A 15,416-nucleotide genomic window follows, 5' to 3' on the forward strand; every position below is an offset into this window, starting at 1 on the left:
ATTTCAGTGCAAGAAAAAAAAAAAGTCATCATGTTTTTTATAATAATGATCACTCTTTGCTAGCTCATCACCAAAATAAGCACTTCTGTTTTTACTCTACCACACTGGGGTCAAGGTGGGGTAAAGCGTAAATGCGTGCAGTGGTGAGGGTTCAGTTTGGGGTCATGGTTAGTAAATATACATAGTCAGTGGAAGGTCTTTTTGGAAGGAGAAGAATGAGGGTGTGTTTGCGGTAAAGACAGGCTGGAGAGACGTAGAGACAGATTAAAGATGACGGGTCCATCCTGGATGGGTGGTGGGCCAGAGGCAGCTGTTGCCCTTACTGCCTGTCCCATGGCCACAGCTCCGCGAGATGGTACAGTCACTGTACCTGAAGACGTTACAACCTCTTGAATCCCATGAATCCCTACTGGCCTTGGTTTGAATCGTGCCACAACTTTCTCTCTCACTTCCTTCACGCTCTGTGTTCCTCTTTGCTTTCCCCTAATGCCTCAGACAGTCTGTCAGGGGGAACAGTGGGATGGGGGTGGGGAAGTGCTCACTTTCCTAAAATAGGAGATGGTATCTTTCTAAGTAGTTTCTCTTGTTCCCTGGTTGTGGAATAACTGATCAGGTTGGGCTCGATACATTTTGAAAACTGCAAATTTGTCTGGTTTAAGTCTCATTTAAGCCTAAAAGTGGCTGCATCTGCCCTCCCACCTCTTTCTTTATCCACTGAATGTAGAGAATGAGATTTAAAAACTGTAGTGCTGTGAGACTGCCGTGTAAGAAAAGCACACTTCACCCATGCCTGCAGGTGTGTGTGAGTGTGTGTGTGCGCGTGTGTCAAGGGAAGAAAGTGCACTGGGCTGAATATGCACATACCTTTTTTTTTGCAGCTCCTGACTGGAGCCGACCCTGTCAATCCTTTGCACTCCGCTCCTGTCTTTCATTTAATGCTTATTGAACTTAGATCATTTTGGTAAGCAGAACAAAGTTTTCTATTGGAAGGTCAGACCCATTAACAATTTATAAGAACCAGGATTACCCGAAAGGGAAAGTCAGAAAGTGATGACAGGGTTTTGACAGTAGATGATGTTAACATTGCATAAAAAGAGAGAGAACATGTATGGCACCTGCTGACTTATTGTGGTGTTTTAAACATACTTTAAATGCATTGTTGTATTTGTGTGCTGTACGCCTCAGGTTTCAGACAGACCATTATAGCTATACTATGGTCAGGTTGTTGCATGGCAGAAGCTACCGCAGTCCTGTTGTCGTGTCATAAACTCTTCTCCAGTCTGCCTGTGCTTCAGTGTTTTGCCCAGGATACAATCCCGTTGATGGACACACATGACTTGTGTGAGAAGGGTTGAGCTTGCATCATCATCTGCAGCCCTGTCAACAGACAAGTCAGACTGATACTGAAATTCTTAGTTACATCCCAGAACTAACACCTCTGGACAGCTGAAACTGAAACTGTCAAGTCAAGTCAATTTTATTTATATAGATCAAAATCAGAAATTTACCTCAAAAGGACTTCACAATCTGTACAGTAAACGTGCTGACCCTTGAAAAACAATTTAGCAAAATACATAGTATCAGTACACATACCTAAATCTATCTACTGCTGTGAAACCAGTATAGTAGCCAATAACATTGCAGCATTAATATACTGCGTGGGATCCACCCATCGTTATTCGAGTAACAAGTTGCAGTGAAGAGGTCAAAGATACCGTGTCCTTCCTGCCAGGAGAAGCTCTTGGCAGCATTGCCAGGAGGGATGTGTCACATCGAAAATGTCAGGGGATAATGTGCGATCAACAGGACCTGTCCGTGGAAGGTCAGCAGCTCTCCCACCCAGCTGAGAGGCATGGACTCTCCCAGGGAGACCAGAGCAGAAGGCCTGCATTGACCAGATTACTGACAGTACAAGGAGGCGAAAATGTCACCCCACCCCTCCATTTACACTGCAAACTGTCAGTCCCTTAAAGGTCCTAAATGAGATACACAAACCGATTTGCCTTAATGTATACAGTTAAACACTGCTGACGAATTTGTCCACACATGCCCTAAAGCAGGACTGAGACACACAAGACAAGCTGTCACACTCACACATATTCCCTCCAGGTATGTGATAGCTTATTGATCCCAGAGGGACATTTGTCAGTTTGTTTATTTCTTACTTCCTCAACAGTGAGGTTGGAATGCAGGATCAGCCTCAGAGCAGCCATCCAAATACTGATGGAGACTCTGCACTGCTTGGGTACGCCTCTTTAACTCTGGACTTCCCATTAAAAGACTGCCATCCTAATCACTACTGTGCCCTTTATTTTCAGAGAGCAGCGACTACAGCGAGACCGAGGTTCTCCCCGATTCCTTCCCATCAGCGCCGGCAGAACCTCTCCCAGAATTCCTGCTGGAACCAGAGGACGCCTTCATCGTAAAGAACCGGCCGGTACAGCTACGTTGCCGGGCATCACCAGCCACTCAGATCTACTTTAAGTGTAACGGAGAATGGGTCAATCAAAACGATCACGTCACCAGAGAGAGCCTGGACCAGATCACAGGTAATACACACACAGAGGTGTACTGTAAACAACATCACACACACACACACACACACATAGTAATGTCACCTTGTATTTCACAGACATAAAAATCATACTCAATTACAAACATCATTTTCAACTACATAATCCATTAGCTCCCATAGGATTTTATGTGCACGTTAACTGCATTTGGCCCGTAGCCAATGCATTATTTATATGCACTGTGAAAAATATGCTCCTCTAATTCTCTCCTCCTCTCTCTCTCTCTCTCTCTCTCTCTCTCTCTCTCTCTCTCTTCTTCTCTCTCTTTCTCTCTCTCTCTCTCTCTCTCTGTGTGCACAGGCCTGGTGGTGCGGGAGGTGGACATCTCAGTGTCCAGGACGCAGGTGGAGGAGCTGTTTGGATTGGAGGACTACTGGTGCCAGTGTGTGGCCTGGAGCTCGGCTGGCACCACAAAGAGCAACCGTGCCTACGTTCGCATTGCATGTCAGTACCAAGGCTGTGTGTGAGTGTGTGTGAGTGTTTGTGTAAGAGAGAAAGGAAGGAAGAGAGACAGCAGAAGGGCAAATGTTTCCGTCTTTTTGCTTGTCATATATGTCAGCTTAAGTATATATGCAAATGAATTTGCTGTAGCACTCCATCATAGTCCCCCGTGGTAATGTGTGGCGTAGTGTGATTGACACTCTGCATGTTTATGAGGGTTTGAAGTGAAAAAAACACGACATAGTGACAGAGGCTTTTTGGGGCTTTGCCTGGCGTGTGTGTGTGTGTGTGTGTGTGTGTGTGTGTGTGTGACAGGCAATGTCACAAAGATAAACAGGGTGTCACTCCTGTCACAGGGCAGCCTTCACTAACTGCTGACTACATCTGTGTCGCCCCCTGTAGACCTTAGGAAGAACTTTGAGCAGGAGCCGCTGGGGCGGGAGGTACGGCTCGAACAGGAGGTGCTGCTGCAGTGTCGCCCCCCGGAGGGCATGCCCGCCGCCGAGGTAGATCTCTCCCTCCTCATCCCAATTCTTATTGCTTTTTGCTGTCACTTTTGGGCTTTGTGTTTTTGTATTTATATTTTTTATAGCTCTATATCTCAACCCGAGATTGCAAAGCCGAGATCTAAATAACAACGATATATACAAGGGTGCATATTAAGGAGCGGGCCACCAAAGTTTGAGAGATTTAAGTCTATCCAGCTGCGAGGCACCATCAAAAAAAAAAGTATAGAACGATCAGTAATAATATTCGCCGTTATTTAAACAACGAAGCAAAAAAGGCTATACTTAAATCCACTTTGTGTCATGTTTTAACACTAAGCTGCTTTAACTGTATAGCACTATATCAAACAGTTTTATTTCTCTCATAAAACAGCAGCAAATATATAACAAAAGAAAACAAACTATTCATGAATATAGAATTTTATTACTCAAGTAAATACTTACATTCTGCCAAGCTGTATTATTCTTTTTAGTGGTTAATAACAGTTTATTATGCGGCATTAAAAGCACATAGCATGAAAGTGTAAAAGCTCACGTTTGGTGAATTACAGAATGTGTTTCATGATGAAAACTAATTGTACTGTGGTTGTGGGCTATGATGTTAAGTCCATTAGTAAGGAGGATGTATCAAAAATAAAAGTGAGTTTGGCCAAAAGTAGCCACAAAATCTCCTGAGCAAACTAAAAATGATTAAATATTGACAGCGTTTGATCAATACCACGTGTAGCATTGAAGCGTGTCGTGATGGCCTAATACTCTGCAGGTTTATCGTGTTTACTGAATGGGTCTGTGTGTGTGGTGTGCTGACTCATGTTTATGCATGCACACCTGCTGATTTGTACAATGATTTCTGTGAAGAGTTATCTGCCAAAAGAATTAAAGGAAGTCCGTCATTCAGAACTGCTGCGACTCCGAGGTTGGAGAGTACAGATATTTTTCAAGAATCTAAAATCTTCTGCAATGATTACTTTTTGTTTGAAATTGTACTTTTTTCTTTTTCTATTAATTCCATCACTTTGTGTGATCACCTGAAGATTTCTTTCAGTCCAACAAAGTTCTGATTGTTGTGTATTTGTGTGTGTGTGTGTGTGTGTGTGTGTGTGTGTGTGTGTGTGTGTCACTCTTTAGGTGGACTGGCTGAAGAATGAGGACGTCATAGATCCATCGCAAGACTCCAACTTCCTGATCACCATTGATCATGATCTGATCATCAAACAGGCCAGACTCTCAGACACTGCTAACTACACCTGCGTGGCTCGTAATGTGGTGGCCAAAAGACGCAGCAGCACAGCTACTCTTATTGTTTATGGTAACACACCCACACACGTTTTTCCTTCTCATCTGTGAGGATAAACCTCCTGCCATTCATGATAGAGGTTAGCTATGATACAAAACTGTTAAAATTTTGTTGTATGGGAGATTGTGGGAGATTGATTTAGGTATAATACAGAAGTTATCAAAATCATCCATGTGTTTCTGGTCAGATTGATTTAGCATTGATGACTTTCAAATGAGGATTTCTACATTTTAGCAGCTATATACCTAAATGTATATCTTACTTTTTTGACTAAACTTATTGCATCTTTTATGTAAGACAATGGTGAAAATCAATTGGATTAATTAATTAAATATGATTTGGAAACTACTATGCTTTTTTGAACTATTGATAGCAACTACGTTGTATATTTACAAAGCCTTAAAAAGTGGTAGGCAGTTGAAGAATGGATGAAAGGTTCATTCTGTAAATACACCAGATTACAACACATATATTTAGTAAGCTTGATTTTAATTTTACAAAGTCTTTATAAAGTTTTTACCACAGGATGTAATATTCTCATTTCTGTTAAAGTTGACTAGGGTATTACCTGAAATATCTGCTCACTTTGCCCGTTTGTATGTCTGTCTCTCTGTCAGTGAGCGGAGGTTGGTCTTCTTGGACTGAGTGGTCAGAGTGTAATGCTCGATGCGGGCGAGGCTGGCAGCGGCGTACACGCAGCTGCACCAATCCTGCCCCTCTGAATGGAGGTGCCTTCTGCGAGGGCCCACCCTTCCAAAGAGTGACCTGCACCACACTGTGCCCAGGTGAAGACAACATACTCATCTGTATTATTTATAACATCTGCAGACGAAGTCGTCACGCACTGGAATATCAGGAAATTTCCCAAATGGACCATTTTGCAGGAAGCACCAGGTTGAATTTTAAAACTTCGAAAACGTCAGATGCTGGTTTTCAGTGTTCCTCCATGTGAGGTTTAACCTGAATAATAAAGCCAAGTTGTTATGCTGATTTAAACATTCTCAGCTCAAAAACAAATTCATCTGGGGTGGTGCTCTGGTGGCTTCAGTCCTTGCTGCAGCAACCATGGATTGGGGTCCCACCTGTGGCCCTTTTGCTGCATGTCAACCTCTCTCTCTCTCTTTCCCCCTTTCCTGTGGATCTTCAGCTGTCGTATCCAGTTAAAGAAAAAAGCCCCCAAAAAATATTTTAAAAAAGAACAACTTCTTCCAACCAGGACAGAATAGCATTTGGTCACGTAACTGCTCTGATTTCGTCAAGAAACGTCAGGAACATAGTGTTATCTGATTTACTGTCGTGCACCATTCTGCCACTTATTGCTTTGCCCCGTGTGTCAGACCAACCCGACTCCAAAATCGTTTAAAACAAACCACAGAATGCATTTAGCAAATTGCTAAATTATGCCATTACATATGCATCATGCTGCATTATAACGTCACACCCCAGTTCCCCCTTTGCTGGAGTGATTAGCTGCCGGTTAGCTGTAAAATGACTCACATCTCTGCTGTCTCATTCCAGTGGATGGTGGCTGGACAGAGTGGGCAAAGTGGTCCGCCTGTGGGACAGAGTGCACCCACTGGCGCAGTCGTGAGTGCCAAGCCCCCCCACCCAGGAACGGAGGAAAGCACTGCAGCGGCAGCATGATGGAGAGCAAAAACTGCACTGAGGGGCTGTGTGCGCGCAGTAAGTCACCTGAGCAAGGTGTTTGAGCTGGGGTGGTTAAATGTCAAAGGAGAGTCAATATTGGGCTCATATATATTTCTTGTTGTAATGTATTTTCCTTTAATACAGTTAAGCATCTGTTGAGCTGAGTTCAACTGTCTAATATCTAAAAGAAAAATGGTGTTTCTGTGGTATGTATAGGGGTCAGTTCTGTAACAGCCCTCAATGCTTTGCTGCTTCAGGAGATAGTTGAAGTGATAACACGTCTTGCAGGCAGAGATTTCTTTGCTCATAGCTCACAGTTTTGTAAGGTTAGCATTTCAAAGCTTTTTTTGTATAGAACTGTATTCCCAAGGTGTTTAGCCATTGTAGCATGTTGAAAGTGCGGAAGATGTAGAGAGAGATGAAAGGAAAAACAGCTAAATCGCAGACAGATGTTTCATGAGGCAAAATTTAGGTTCACAAAGAGAGAAGGCAAGTGATCCACATCTAAAGAGCACAGATGGAGAGGGAGGATGAGCGCTAGAGCAAGTGCAGGCAAAGGGAGCGCATGGAGTGGGAAGCGAGCATGACACAGCCAAGTTGAAAAATTAGCACAGGGAAGAGCATATGAGAATGAGTCAGACTCACACTGACACCCAATGTGCAGCCCGTGATGAGCTGGGAGGAATCCAGCTGACAGCGCATTAGAATCTTAGAGACGCACATCCACAGAGGCAGTGAGACACATTCAAGCACACTCTTAAAAAAAACCCACATACACACAAGTTCACAGACCAACACGCCCAAGCATGCAGACAAACCTTGTAAAATGCACGTGCAACAGGGGGGGGGATCATATGCATCATTCTACTTCAACTCTATCAGACGTACACACGAGTCCTGACATAAACAGGCTTCCATGGAACAGCCAGATTAGACAAATACACTGTCTGATTTGGCTGTACAGAGTGGAGCGATCTCAGGGGGCTGTCAGGAAAACATGCACTCGAGTGGCTCTGGCAGAAGGGGGAAGATGGGAAGCACTGTGCTGTAGAAAATCTGTAAATATGTCACTTGGCGAACTACAGGTTACTGATTTATTTTCCTAGCACATTAATGAGATTATTCTGCGGATACAAATTGTCCTGATTACATTATGGTTATTTGCGTTTCTTGCTTCAGACAATCAAACAATAGAGGCTCACTATAATGTCTCACTCACTGTTAATCCCTTTGAGGATCGGCTAAATACCCCAGTCATAAATGTAAAATGCTTTGAGACACCACAAACCATCATCTACACTGCCTCCTAGTCGATTAAAATTGCTGTTGGATGAATGGGAAAGTCAGGGAATCCATTTGGTGCTTTGATGATGCTTGGGAGAGAAGGTTATTTGGTTTTGAGATACAGTGAGTGGCACGATCCTGAAAGATTGTTTCGATATTCATCGGGCCACTCAGGAACGATTCACATTGGTGTTATCTTGGAAAAGATTGTTCCCGTCGGGATAGAGATGGGTTTTTTTTTCATGGGATGGAGGTGATAACGTATCCTGTGGGGTGTGTAAAGAGACGGTTTTAATCTACATTGTTTCCGTCATGTTCCACACAACACCAGCATCCTTGTTCATTTTCAAAACTGTCTTTAACTTTGCCACTCTCATCCAAATGATCATAATGTCTTTCACAGTCATTTTTAATAGGCTTTTATTCCTTGTACATTATGTAAACAATTATGCTGAAGTTCATTCCACAGTACCACACATTCTCACACTTTTCTAGAAGAGGTCATTATTTCTTAGATGTTTTCTTGCTTGCAGTATGCCTTTTATGTTTACATTTCTATTTTCATATTGATGAGCTATTGTTTACTTACCCGTTTCTGCTTTGTATTATGTTCTTGTATCTTTCATTTGCATAACGACTAGTCCATCCATTTTTATGTTGTTTTTTCCTTTTCTTCTTCTCTTGTTTTTTCTCCTGTTCAAACAGATAAAAAGATTTCTATTGAACATGCAAGCCATCGTAAGTTCACCTTCCCATGACTTCACTCTTTCACTGCATCATACTGTTTTTGTTTGTACTGTACTATGTGTGTGTGTGTGTGTGTGTGTGTGTGTGTGTCTGCCAGTGTGCACATACATATTAGTAGTCCTAACATCTGTGTTAGCAAGCAGAGCTGAATGCGTGCAGCGTTTTGTATCGAGCCCGTCTATCCACACTTCGTTGTCATCTCCGATCGAGTCCAGCAAAGACGCGCCTCACCTTCTTGTCCAGCCTGCTTATGAATGTTGTTATCCCATCCTGTCTCATATGTTGACTAAGCGTAACATAGGTTTCTGAGCTGGCTCCATGGTAGCACACTGCATCATTTACATAACAGCTGGCTGCAACTGTAGATTTAGAAAACAGAACATACAGTCACAACAAAGGGTTTCGTAGATGTTGTTGTTAATTAAACAAACTGTTCAAAAACTGGCTTTAACCCAACATGTTGGTGGGAAAAAAATTTACAAGCTGCTATGAAAGGAGCAAAATCACATGACTCGTAGCTGAGACTCTTTGATCCATAGGCTATGAGGTGGAAGCATAGCGCTTTCTGGATAAAAACAGTTGATTTCTGTCTGACTTTCAGTTAATCTGTGATATAGTTTACATTTGAAGTGATGGTAATTCCTCTGGCTCAATGTGACGTGGGCTCAGGGGAGAGAAGCCACGGTAATGCACCTAATTCGCTATTGTTCAGTTTGTGGTAATAAGTGCGGACGGCTGTCGGATTCAGTTCCATCGCGCCACGTGAGCATGGGAGCTCTCCTCTGCCAGCCTGTCTGCCTCCGGCTTTCTTCTACTCTCATTGCTGCTCTGTAGTGTCTGTGGTTTCCTCCTAACTTGTTCCCCACTCTCTCCTGCTCTTTAACATGGGCCTTTTCCTCAAGCACAGCTATCCTTATCTCCTCTCTCCTCCTCACCACACTTATAATCCGTCTGTCCTCTCAACAAATCACCACCTTATCTTACTCCTTCCTATCCCTTTTGCCAAATTGCCTCTCCCCCAGCTTCGTCCTCCTCTGTTTATCCAGCCTGTCTGCTCCTTCTTTTTTGCTCTTCATTGTCTCCCACCAACCTCGCTGCGTGTCTTCTCCCCCTTTCTGCTGTGGTGTGACTGGTTCACGTGTCTGGGCTGGGTATGGATCTGCTAGTGTTGGGGAGTCAGGGTGAAAGCAGGTTGTGGTAGGCCTCATGACCAGTAACAACCAATCACCCAGAAGGAGAAAAGAGAGGGAGCCTAACAGGGAGCAGGTGAAGTTATGGCCAACCAACCTCCTCCCCAACCTCACTTCAATCCATTCTGACTTTTGTTTGTCTGATGTGCCCCCTGCAGGCTAGGAGGATCTGTTTATTAATGTTGATTTCATGAAGGATATGATGAAGCTTTAACTTTAAAGGAGAGGTTCACATCTTAAAACAACACTGAAGGAGTTATCTGTCACTGTGATCATTCCTCCTGTCCATACTGGCTGTGGAGTTATCCACTCCCTAACTTTTAAAATTGTATACCTCACTGTATCGATCTCATTGGCATCATTTTTATGTGAGGTAACATGATGAGTGACTATACATTAACCAAGAAACTATATTAAATGTGGATCGGTCACATCATGGCTGATACCTGATCCACCTAATAAGGTCAGTATTGGCGCCAGTACCCATCTGGCATACAGTCTTTTTTAGTGCAAATGTGAACCTATCCTTGAGGATTTCAATTTCAGCTGTGGCAGCCCAAGGGCTGCAAGTACTGATTATTTTAATTATTGATTGATCTACTGATTAAATTTCAATTAATCGCGTAGTCTCTCAGAGCACACAGTGGTGTCTTCAAACTGGCAGATCAAAAATCCAAAGATACTGAATTTGCAATCGGATAAAAAAGAGAAAAGCAGTAACTCCTCACATTTTAGAAGTGGGAATAAGCAAGTGTTGATAAATGATTAATTGAAAATTGTTGTTGATGTTCTGATGATCCAGTAATCAATTAACCAGCAAATCATTTTAGCACTAACTTGTATTCTAAGTTAGTCTGCTACAACAGATATGTAGTCAGATGATATCTCTTAATTATATTTTCTTTCCTCTCGTGTTTCCCCTGCATTTGTATCTGTGTGTTTTCACATGTTTCTCTTTTCAATGTCTTGACCGTCTGTCCTTCTGTCCCTCTTTCAGCGCTGGCCCCAGGTATGGGTGTAGCAGTCTACGCTGGTCTGGTGGGGGCCCTGCTGCTGTGTGTGATACTGGTGTTGTGCGTGGGAGTGCTCGCATATCGCCGCAGATGCCGCCATCTCCATGGAGACATCACCGATTCTTCGTCTGCTCTCACCGCCGCCTTCCACCCTGGCAACTACAAGCCTCCCAGACAGGGTATGCTCACACACACACATCCATCAGTACACATTCATACACAATTTATCTTTGTTTTTATTTTTCACAACTTTTCTTGTTTTCACTTGACTTGTTGTAGCACTTCCTCACAATTAATTTCATTATCACAGAGCTATTTATATCATCACATATATTAATATACCATTATCTCATCTCGCTTAGTCAATTCTCCATTCTTTACTGCATTACATTTCTTACACTTTAAGCATTTGTCATGGTATCCCTTCTCTTGTACTTTCCATCAAATATTAATTAGCAACATTAATCCGTTTCACTCGCGTCAATTTTAGCACTCTCAGGCCTGCCTGTGTCGTTTCTGGTGATAAGAGAACAGTTCCTCTCTTCTCCCATGTCTACAGATAACCCTCACCCTCTGCATCCCTCAGCTCCTCCGGATCTGACAGCCACAGCGGGGGCTTTCCGTGGGCCTCTCTTCTCTCTGCAGCAGGGAGTCAATGACAGCCCCCACAAGATCCCCATGACCACCTCTCCCCTGCTGGACCCCTTGCCCAGTCTCAAAATCAAGGTGTATAATTCCTCCACTCTTTCGTCACTGGAACTCCCCGCAGACATCTGCTCAGACGGGGAGATCCTCAGCCTGAAGTCGGTGGGTACCGTGGGTAGAGAGCGAGACTACCACAGCCACACCCTTTCCAGAGAACCTGGGCTGAGCACCAGTGCCACCCTGGGTAATCTGGGAGGACGCCTTACCATCCCCAATACAGGTAACATATATCGCATGCAGCTGGCTTTTCACATGCAAATTAAACCAGAATTCAGGATAAGACAAGATAAGTCATGATACCTTCTCCCCCGTAGGTGTAAGTCTGCTGGTCCCCCCTGGCACAATCCCCCAGGGGAAGTTCTATGAGATGTACCTCATTATCAACAAGTGGGACAAAACGACGTGAGTGCCCTCCATCTTTATTCCTCTATTTCACTCATCTGTTTCACAACTAAGGCAGAATAGACCTCATTCTCACCTCAATCAGAAGTTTTCTGAGGCAAAGGCTCACCTACTGCGAACCACTTGAAGTTTATTTGCAAGTTCTATCACTTTTTCCAAGGATAAAAAATGTATCAACTTGTCTCAACTGCTACACTAAAATTGGACTGGATTAATTTCTTGCCAATTTTCTGGAAGTTTTATATTCAGTGTGCCTCAAATACGTCAATACCAGCATGTTCAAAACCGTGTCGTGGCCATGATGTTCTTTTATAAATCAAGTGTGATGTTTTGGCAACTGACTCCTGGTGTTCTCCCTGTGTGTGTGTGTGTGTGTGTGTGTGTGTGTGTGTGTGTGTGTGTGTGTGTGTGTGTGTGTGTGTGTGTGTGTGTGTGTATTTGACATTTACAGGCTACCCTCTGAGGGCAGTCAGACTGTACTTAGTCCTGTTGTGAGCTGTGGCCCGTCTGGTATGCTGCTGAATCGTCCTGTGGTTCTTACTTTGCCCCACTGTGCCCAGCTAGACACACCTACACCTGACTGGACCCTCACACTCAAGACACAGACACACCAGGGGGCATGGGAGGTGAGACAGCCTCTGACTGGTACCAGATAATGGCTTTCTTGTTGGCAGATGTGTCATCATCGAACCCTACTTCGGTCTCTTTACAGGAGGTGCTGACAGTAGGAGAGGAGACTTTGTCGTCTCCGTGCTACCTCCAGCTGGAGGAGGAGTGTTGTCATGTTCTCATGGAACAGCTGGGAACGTACGGCCTGGTGGGCCAGTCGTGCCCCCCACAGCCAGCCTGCAAACGCCTGCAGCTGGCACTGTTCGCCCCCCGAGCACCCTGCCTCTCCCTGGATTACAGCCTCCGTATCTACTGCATCCACGACACCCCACATGCACTCAAGGTGCTGCTCTTGTGTTTGTCACTTGACCTTTTACCTTTCAGACCTGTCAGTCTGGCAATACTATACTTATGGTGTGGATTAATAAGTGCATTACTGGTAATTTAGTTAAAGCTGCAAAAGCCAAGATTTTGTAAAATGTGACTATATACATCATGTCAGCTTTAGTTATAAAGTGCAATTAAAATAGAGCTTGGTTTGGTCATAAATGACATACATATAACACACTTGTCCAAATAGTCCCAAAACAAAAATTATGTTTACTGTATTCACTGATGGTTTTCATTAGGAATGTCATAACAACAAAAACTCTAACTGTTTTACAAAAGACTATCCTTTAGCACAGATACACACAATTATTTTACAAGTCAGGTGGTGGAGGTACCAAAATCCAAACCGCATCAGTTCAGCGTACATTACTGCAACGGTAGAATGAAATTCACTTACAAATCATCATTACAAAACAAAATAATACATTTTTAAAATATTTAAAATAGTGCTAAAAGAGCATTACTTAAGAGCAAACTTATATCTTAAGTACATTCCAGGTGAAATTATATTTATCTGCTAGCTCATGACATATTTAGTCTTTTTTAATTTAAATTTTTTGTCTGTGACTTTAAATTGCGTCAGTTGGTATTGTTTTATTTACAGTAGATGTACATTATGATGTTTTGTGTTAGCGTATTGTGAAGAGTAATATGAGTGCGTATATGTGTATGGTATCACCACGTCACCTCATAAACTGTGCGGATCCCAAGAAGAATAGTGACTATTATGCAGAAGCAAATGGGGATCTTAATAAACAAACAAACAGTCACAAAAACAAAACAAAGGACACAGATTAAATCTATTATGAAATAATGAAATATGAACCATGCCACAGCATAATAACACAGAAGTTAATATGTCTCATTTCCATCGTAGTCCGGGGCAATAGAGGAGTCCCATCCGCTCTAAACTGAGGCCCTGCAGATCCACACTACTGGCCCAAATCAAATTCTCGTATCACTTATTGAATCTTTCTTAGCCACCAGAAGGAAAGACTCAAAATAGTACAGCACAATACAAACACCCTGCTAAACAGCAAGTTGGACTCACTGATGTTAAGTATTTTCTCTCTGTCGGTCCCTTTTGTATAAAGTGTTCACAGACCAGCCGGGGTAGTAAACATGAGCGTGCTGTGTGCAGTTTACTGGCATCACATTACATGAGTTCTGGCTGCTAAAGTTCAAACAGCTTTCAAACTGTTAGCTCTCACACATTTCCATTTGGAGACACCAACTTAGAGAATGCACCCCACATTTTAATTAAGGATTTTTGGAAAACCTGTTTTGAAATGTGTTAGGATGATAAACCCATCATGAAATTGATCAAATAAATATGTCCCTAAGCCCATCTTATCTCTGCCTCGGTGCAGGAGGTGCTGGATTTGGAGAGGAGTCTAGGTGGAGTTTTGCTGGAAGATCCCAAGCCGCTGTTCTTCAAAGACAGCTACCACAACCTGCGCCTGTCCATTCACGACATTCCTCACACGCACTGGAGAAGCAAACTACTGGCAAAGTATCAGGTGAGACACTCAAAATGCTGATGATACTCTATTACAATATTATGTGTATTAATATGTATATATATCCACAGAGCACAAATCATGATCAGCCTGAATAATGCAGATTATTAAAACATAAGTCCTTTGCAAAAACTGTGGTTTAACAAACTTTTGACATCATAGTTGAATGTCTATTTTCTCAGAAAACATAGCCTGTGGATTTCCTACTACTCGCTGCTGTTGTAAACATCCAAACCCTGTGCTGCATTCTCTTGGCGGCAGCACCGAGATTGCAGTCTGAACCCTCTCTGAATAAACAAACAGGAAATCTGATAGTGCTCCTAATTTATGGACAGTGCACTTTAGAAATAAATTGTCCTCTGATACCCAGTTGGTGGAAACACCCGATATCAAAATAAAGCATATTGCACTCTCCTTGAATGGAAACCGTGTTCTAGATCCCTCCTGATAGTGCTGCTCAGGACAAAGCTACTTTAATCACAGTGTAGAGACCTTTTTTACCCCAGCTGTCCCTCTTAATATAATTTCATTGTTTACAGGAGATCCCGTTCTATCACATCTGGAGTGGCAGTCAGAGACCCCTGCACTGCACCTTCAGCCTGGAGAGAGGCAGCCTGGCTGTGTCACAGCTCACCTGTAAGATCTGTGTGCGACAGGTGGAAGGGGAGGGACAGATATTCCAGCTGCACACGGATATTCAGGAGGTAACGCTGACAACGGAAATAATGCTCGTGCATAAAATTGCTATGAAAGCCATACAGCTATACCAAAAAATACAATGGTTGGCCTCAATGCTTCTCACCTTCTCTGTCAATCCAGACTCTACCACCGCACTCGCCCCTCCCCTCAGGAGGCACATGCCTGCCTTCCTCTCAAGTGGGACCCTATGCCTTTCGCTTGCCTGACTCCATTCGCCAGAAGATCTGTGCCAGTTTGGATGCGCCCAGTGCTCGGGGATGTGACTGGAGACTACTGGCACGCAGTCTGGGCTTTGACAGGTCAGATCTGCCTCCCATGTTTATGTGTGAAAGGAAGCTTTGGTCACGCTTTAGCTGTAGAGTCCAGTGTTGATACTCAGGTTCCTACTGTCAA

At 43.3% G+C, this 15,416-nt stretch overlaps 1 protein-coding gene across 4 annotated transcripts in view; it reads left to right on the forward strand.

Annotated features, from left to right (window-relative positions):
* Positions 1 to 15,416, forward strand: part of unc5b (unc-5 netrin receptor B) — a 48,479-nt gene that overhangs the window by 29,769 nt on the left and 3,294 nt on the right. Inside the window, exons 2-16 of one of the 4 annotated variants that reach the window (XM_051426810.1) lie at positions 2,319 to 2,549; positions 2,874 to 3,017; positions 3,417 to 3,520; positions 4,649 to 4,829; positions 5,435 to 5,602; positions 6,336 to 6,500; positions 8,454 to 8,486; positions 10,683 to 10,877; positions 11,285 to 11,623; positions 11,718 to 11,805; positions 12,257 to 12,431; positions 12,518 to 12,757; positions 14,175 to 14,324; positions 14,864 to 15,028; positions 15,144 to 15,322. In XM_051426810.1, coding sequence (XP_051282770.1) covers positions 2,319 to 2,549; positions 2,874 to 3,017; positions 3,417 to 3,520; positions 4,649 to 4,829; positions 5,435 to 5,602; positions 6,336 to 6,500; positions 8,454 to 8,486; positions 10,683 to 10,877; positions 11,285 to 11,623; positions 11,718 to 11,805; positions 12,257 to 12,431; positions 12,518 to 12,757; positions 14,175 to 14,324; positions 14,864 to 15,028; positions 15,144 to 15,322 — 2,557 coding nt within the window. Of the gene's footprint in view, positions 1 to 2,318; positions 2,550 to 2,873; positions 3,018 to 3,416; positions 3,521 to 4,648; positions 4,830 to 5,434; positions 5,603 to 6,335; positions 6,501 to 8,453; positions 8,487 to 10,682; positions 10,878 to 11,257; positions 11,624 to 11,717; positions 11,806 to 12,256; positions 12,432 to 12,517; positions 12,758 to 14,174; positions 14,325 to 14,863; positions 15,029 to 15,143; positions 15,323 to 15,416 lie in introns of all 4 variants that reach the window. The other 3 variants (XM_051426801.1, XM_051426821.1, XM_051426831.1) reach the window with 3 other exon arrangements.

The sequence above is a fragment of the Dicentrarchus labrax genome, unplaced genomic scaffold (genome assembly GCF_905237075.1).
Source record: "Dicentrarchus labrax unplaced genomic scaffold, dlabrax2021, whole genome shotgun sequence".
In the NCBI taxonomy this organism is placed as follows: Eukaryota; Metazoa; Chordata; class Actinopteri; family Moronidae; genus Dicentrarchus; species Dicentrarchus labrax.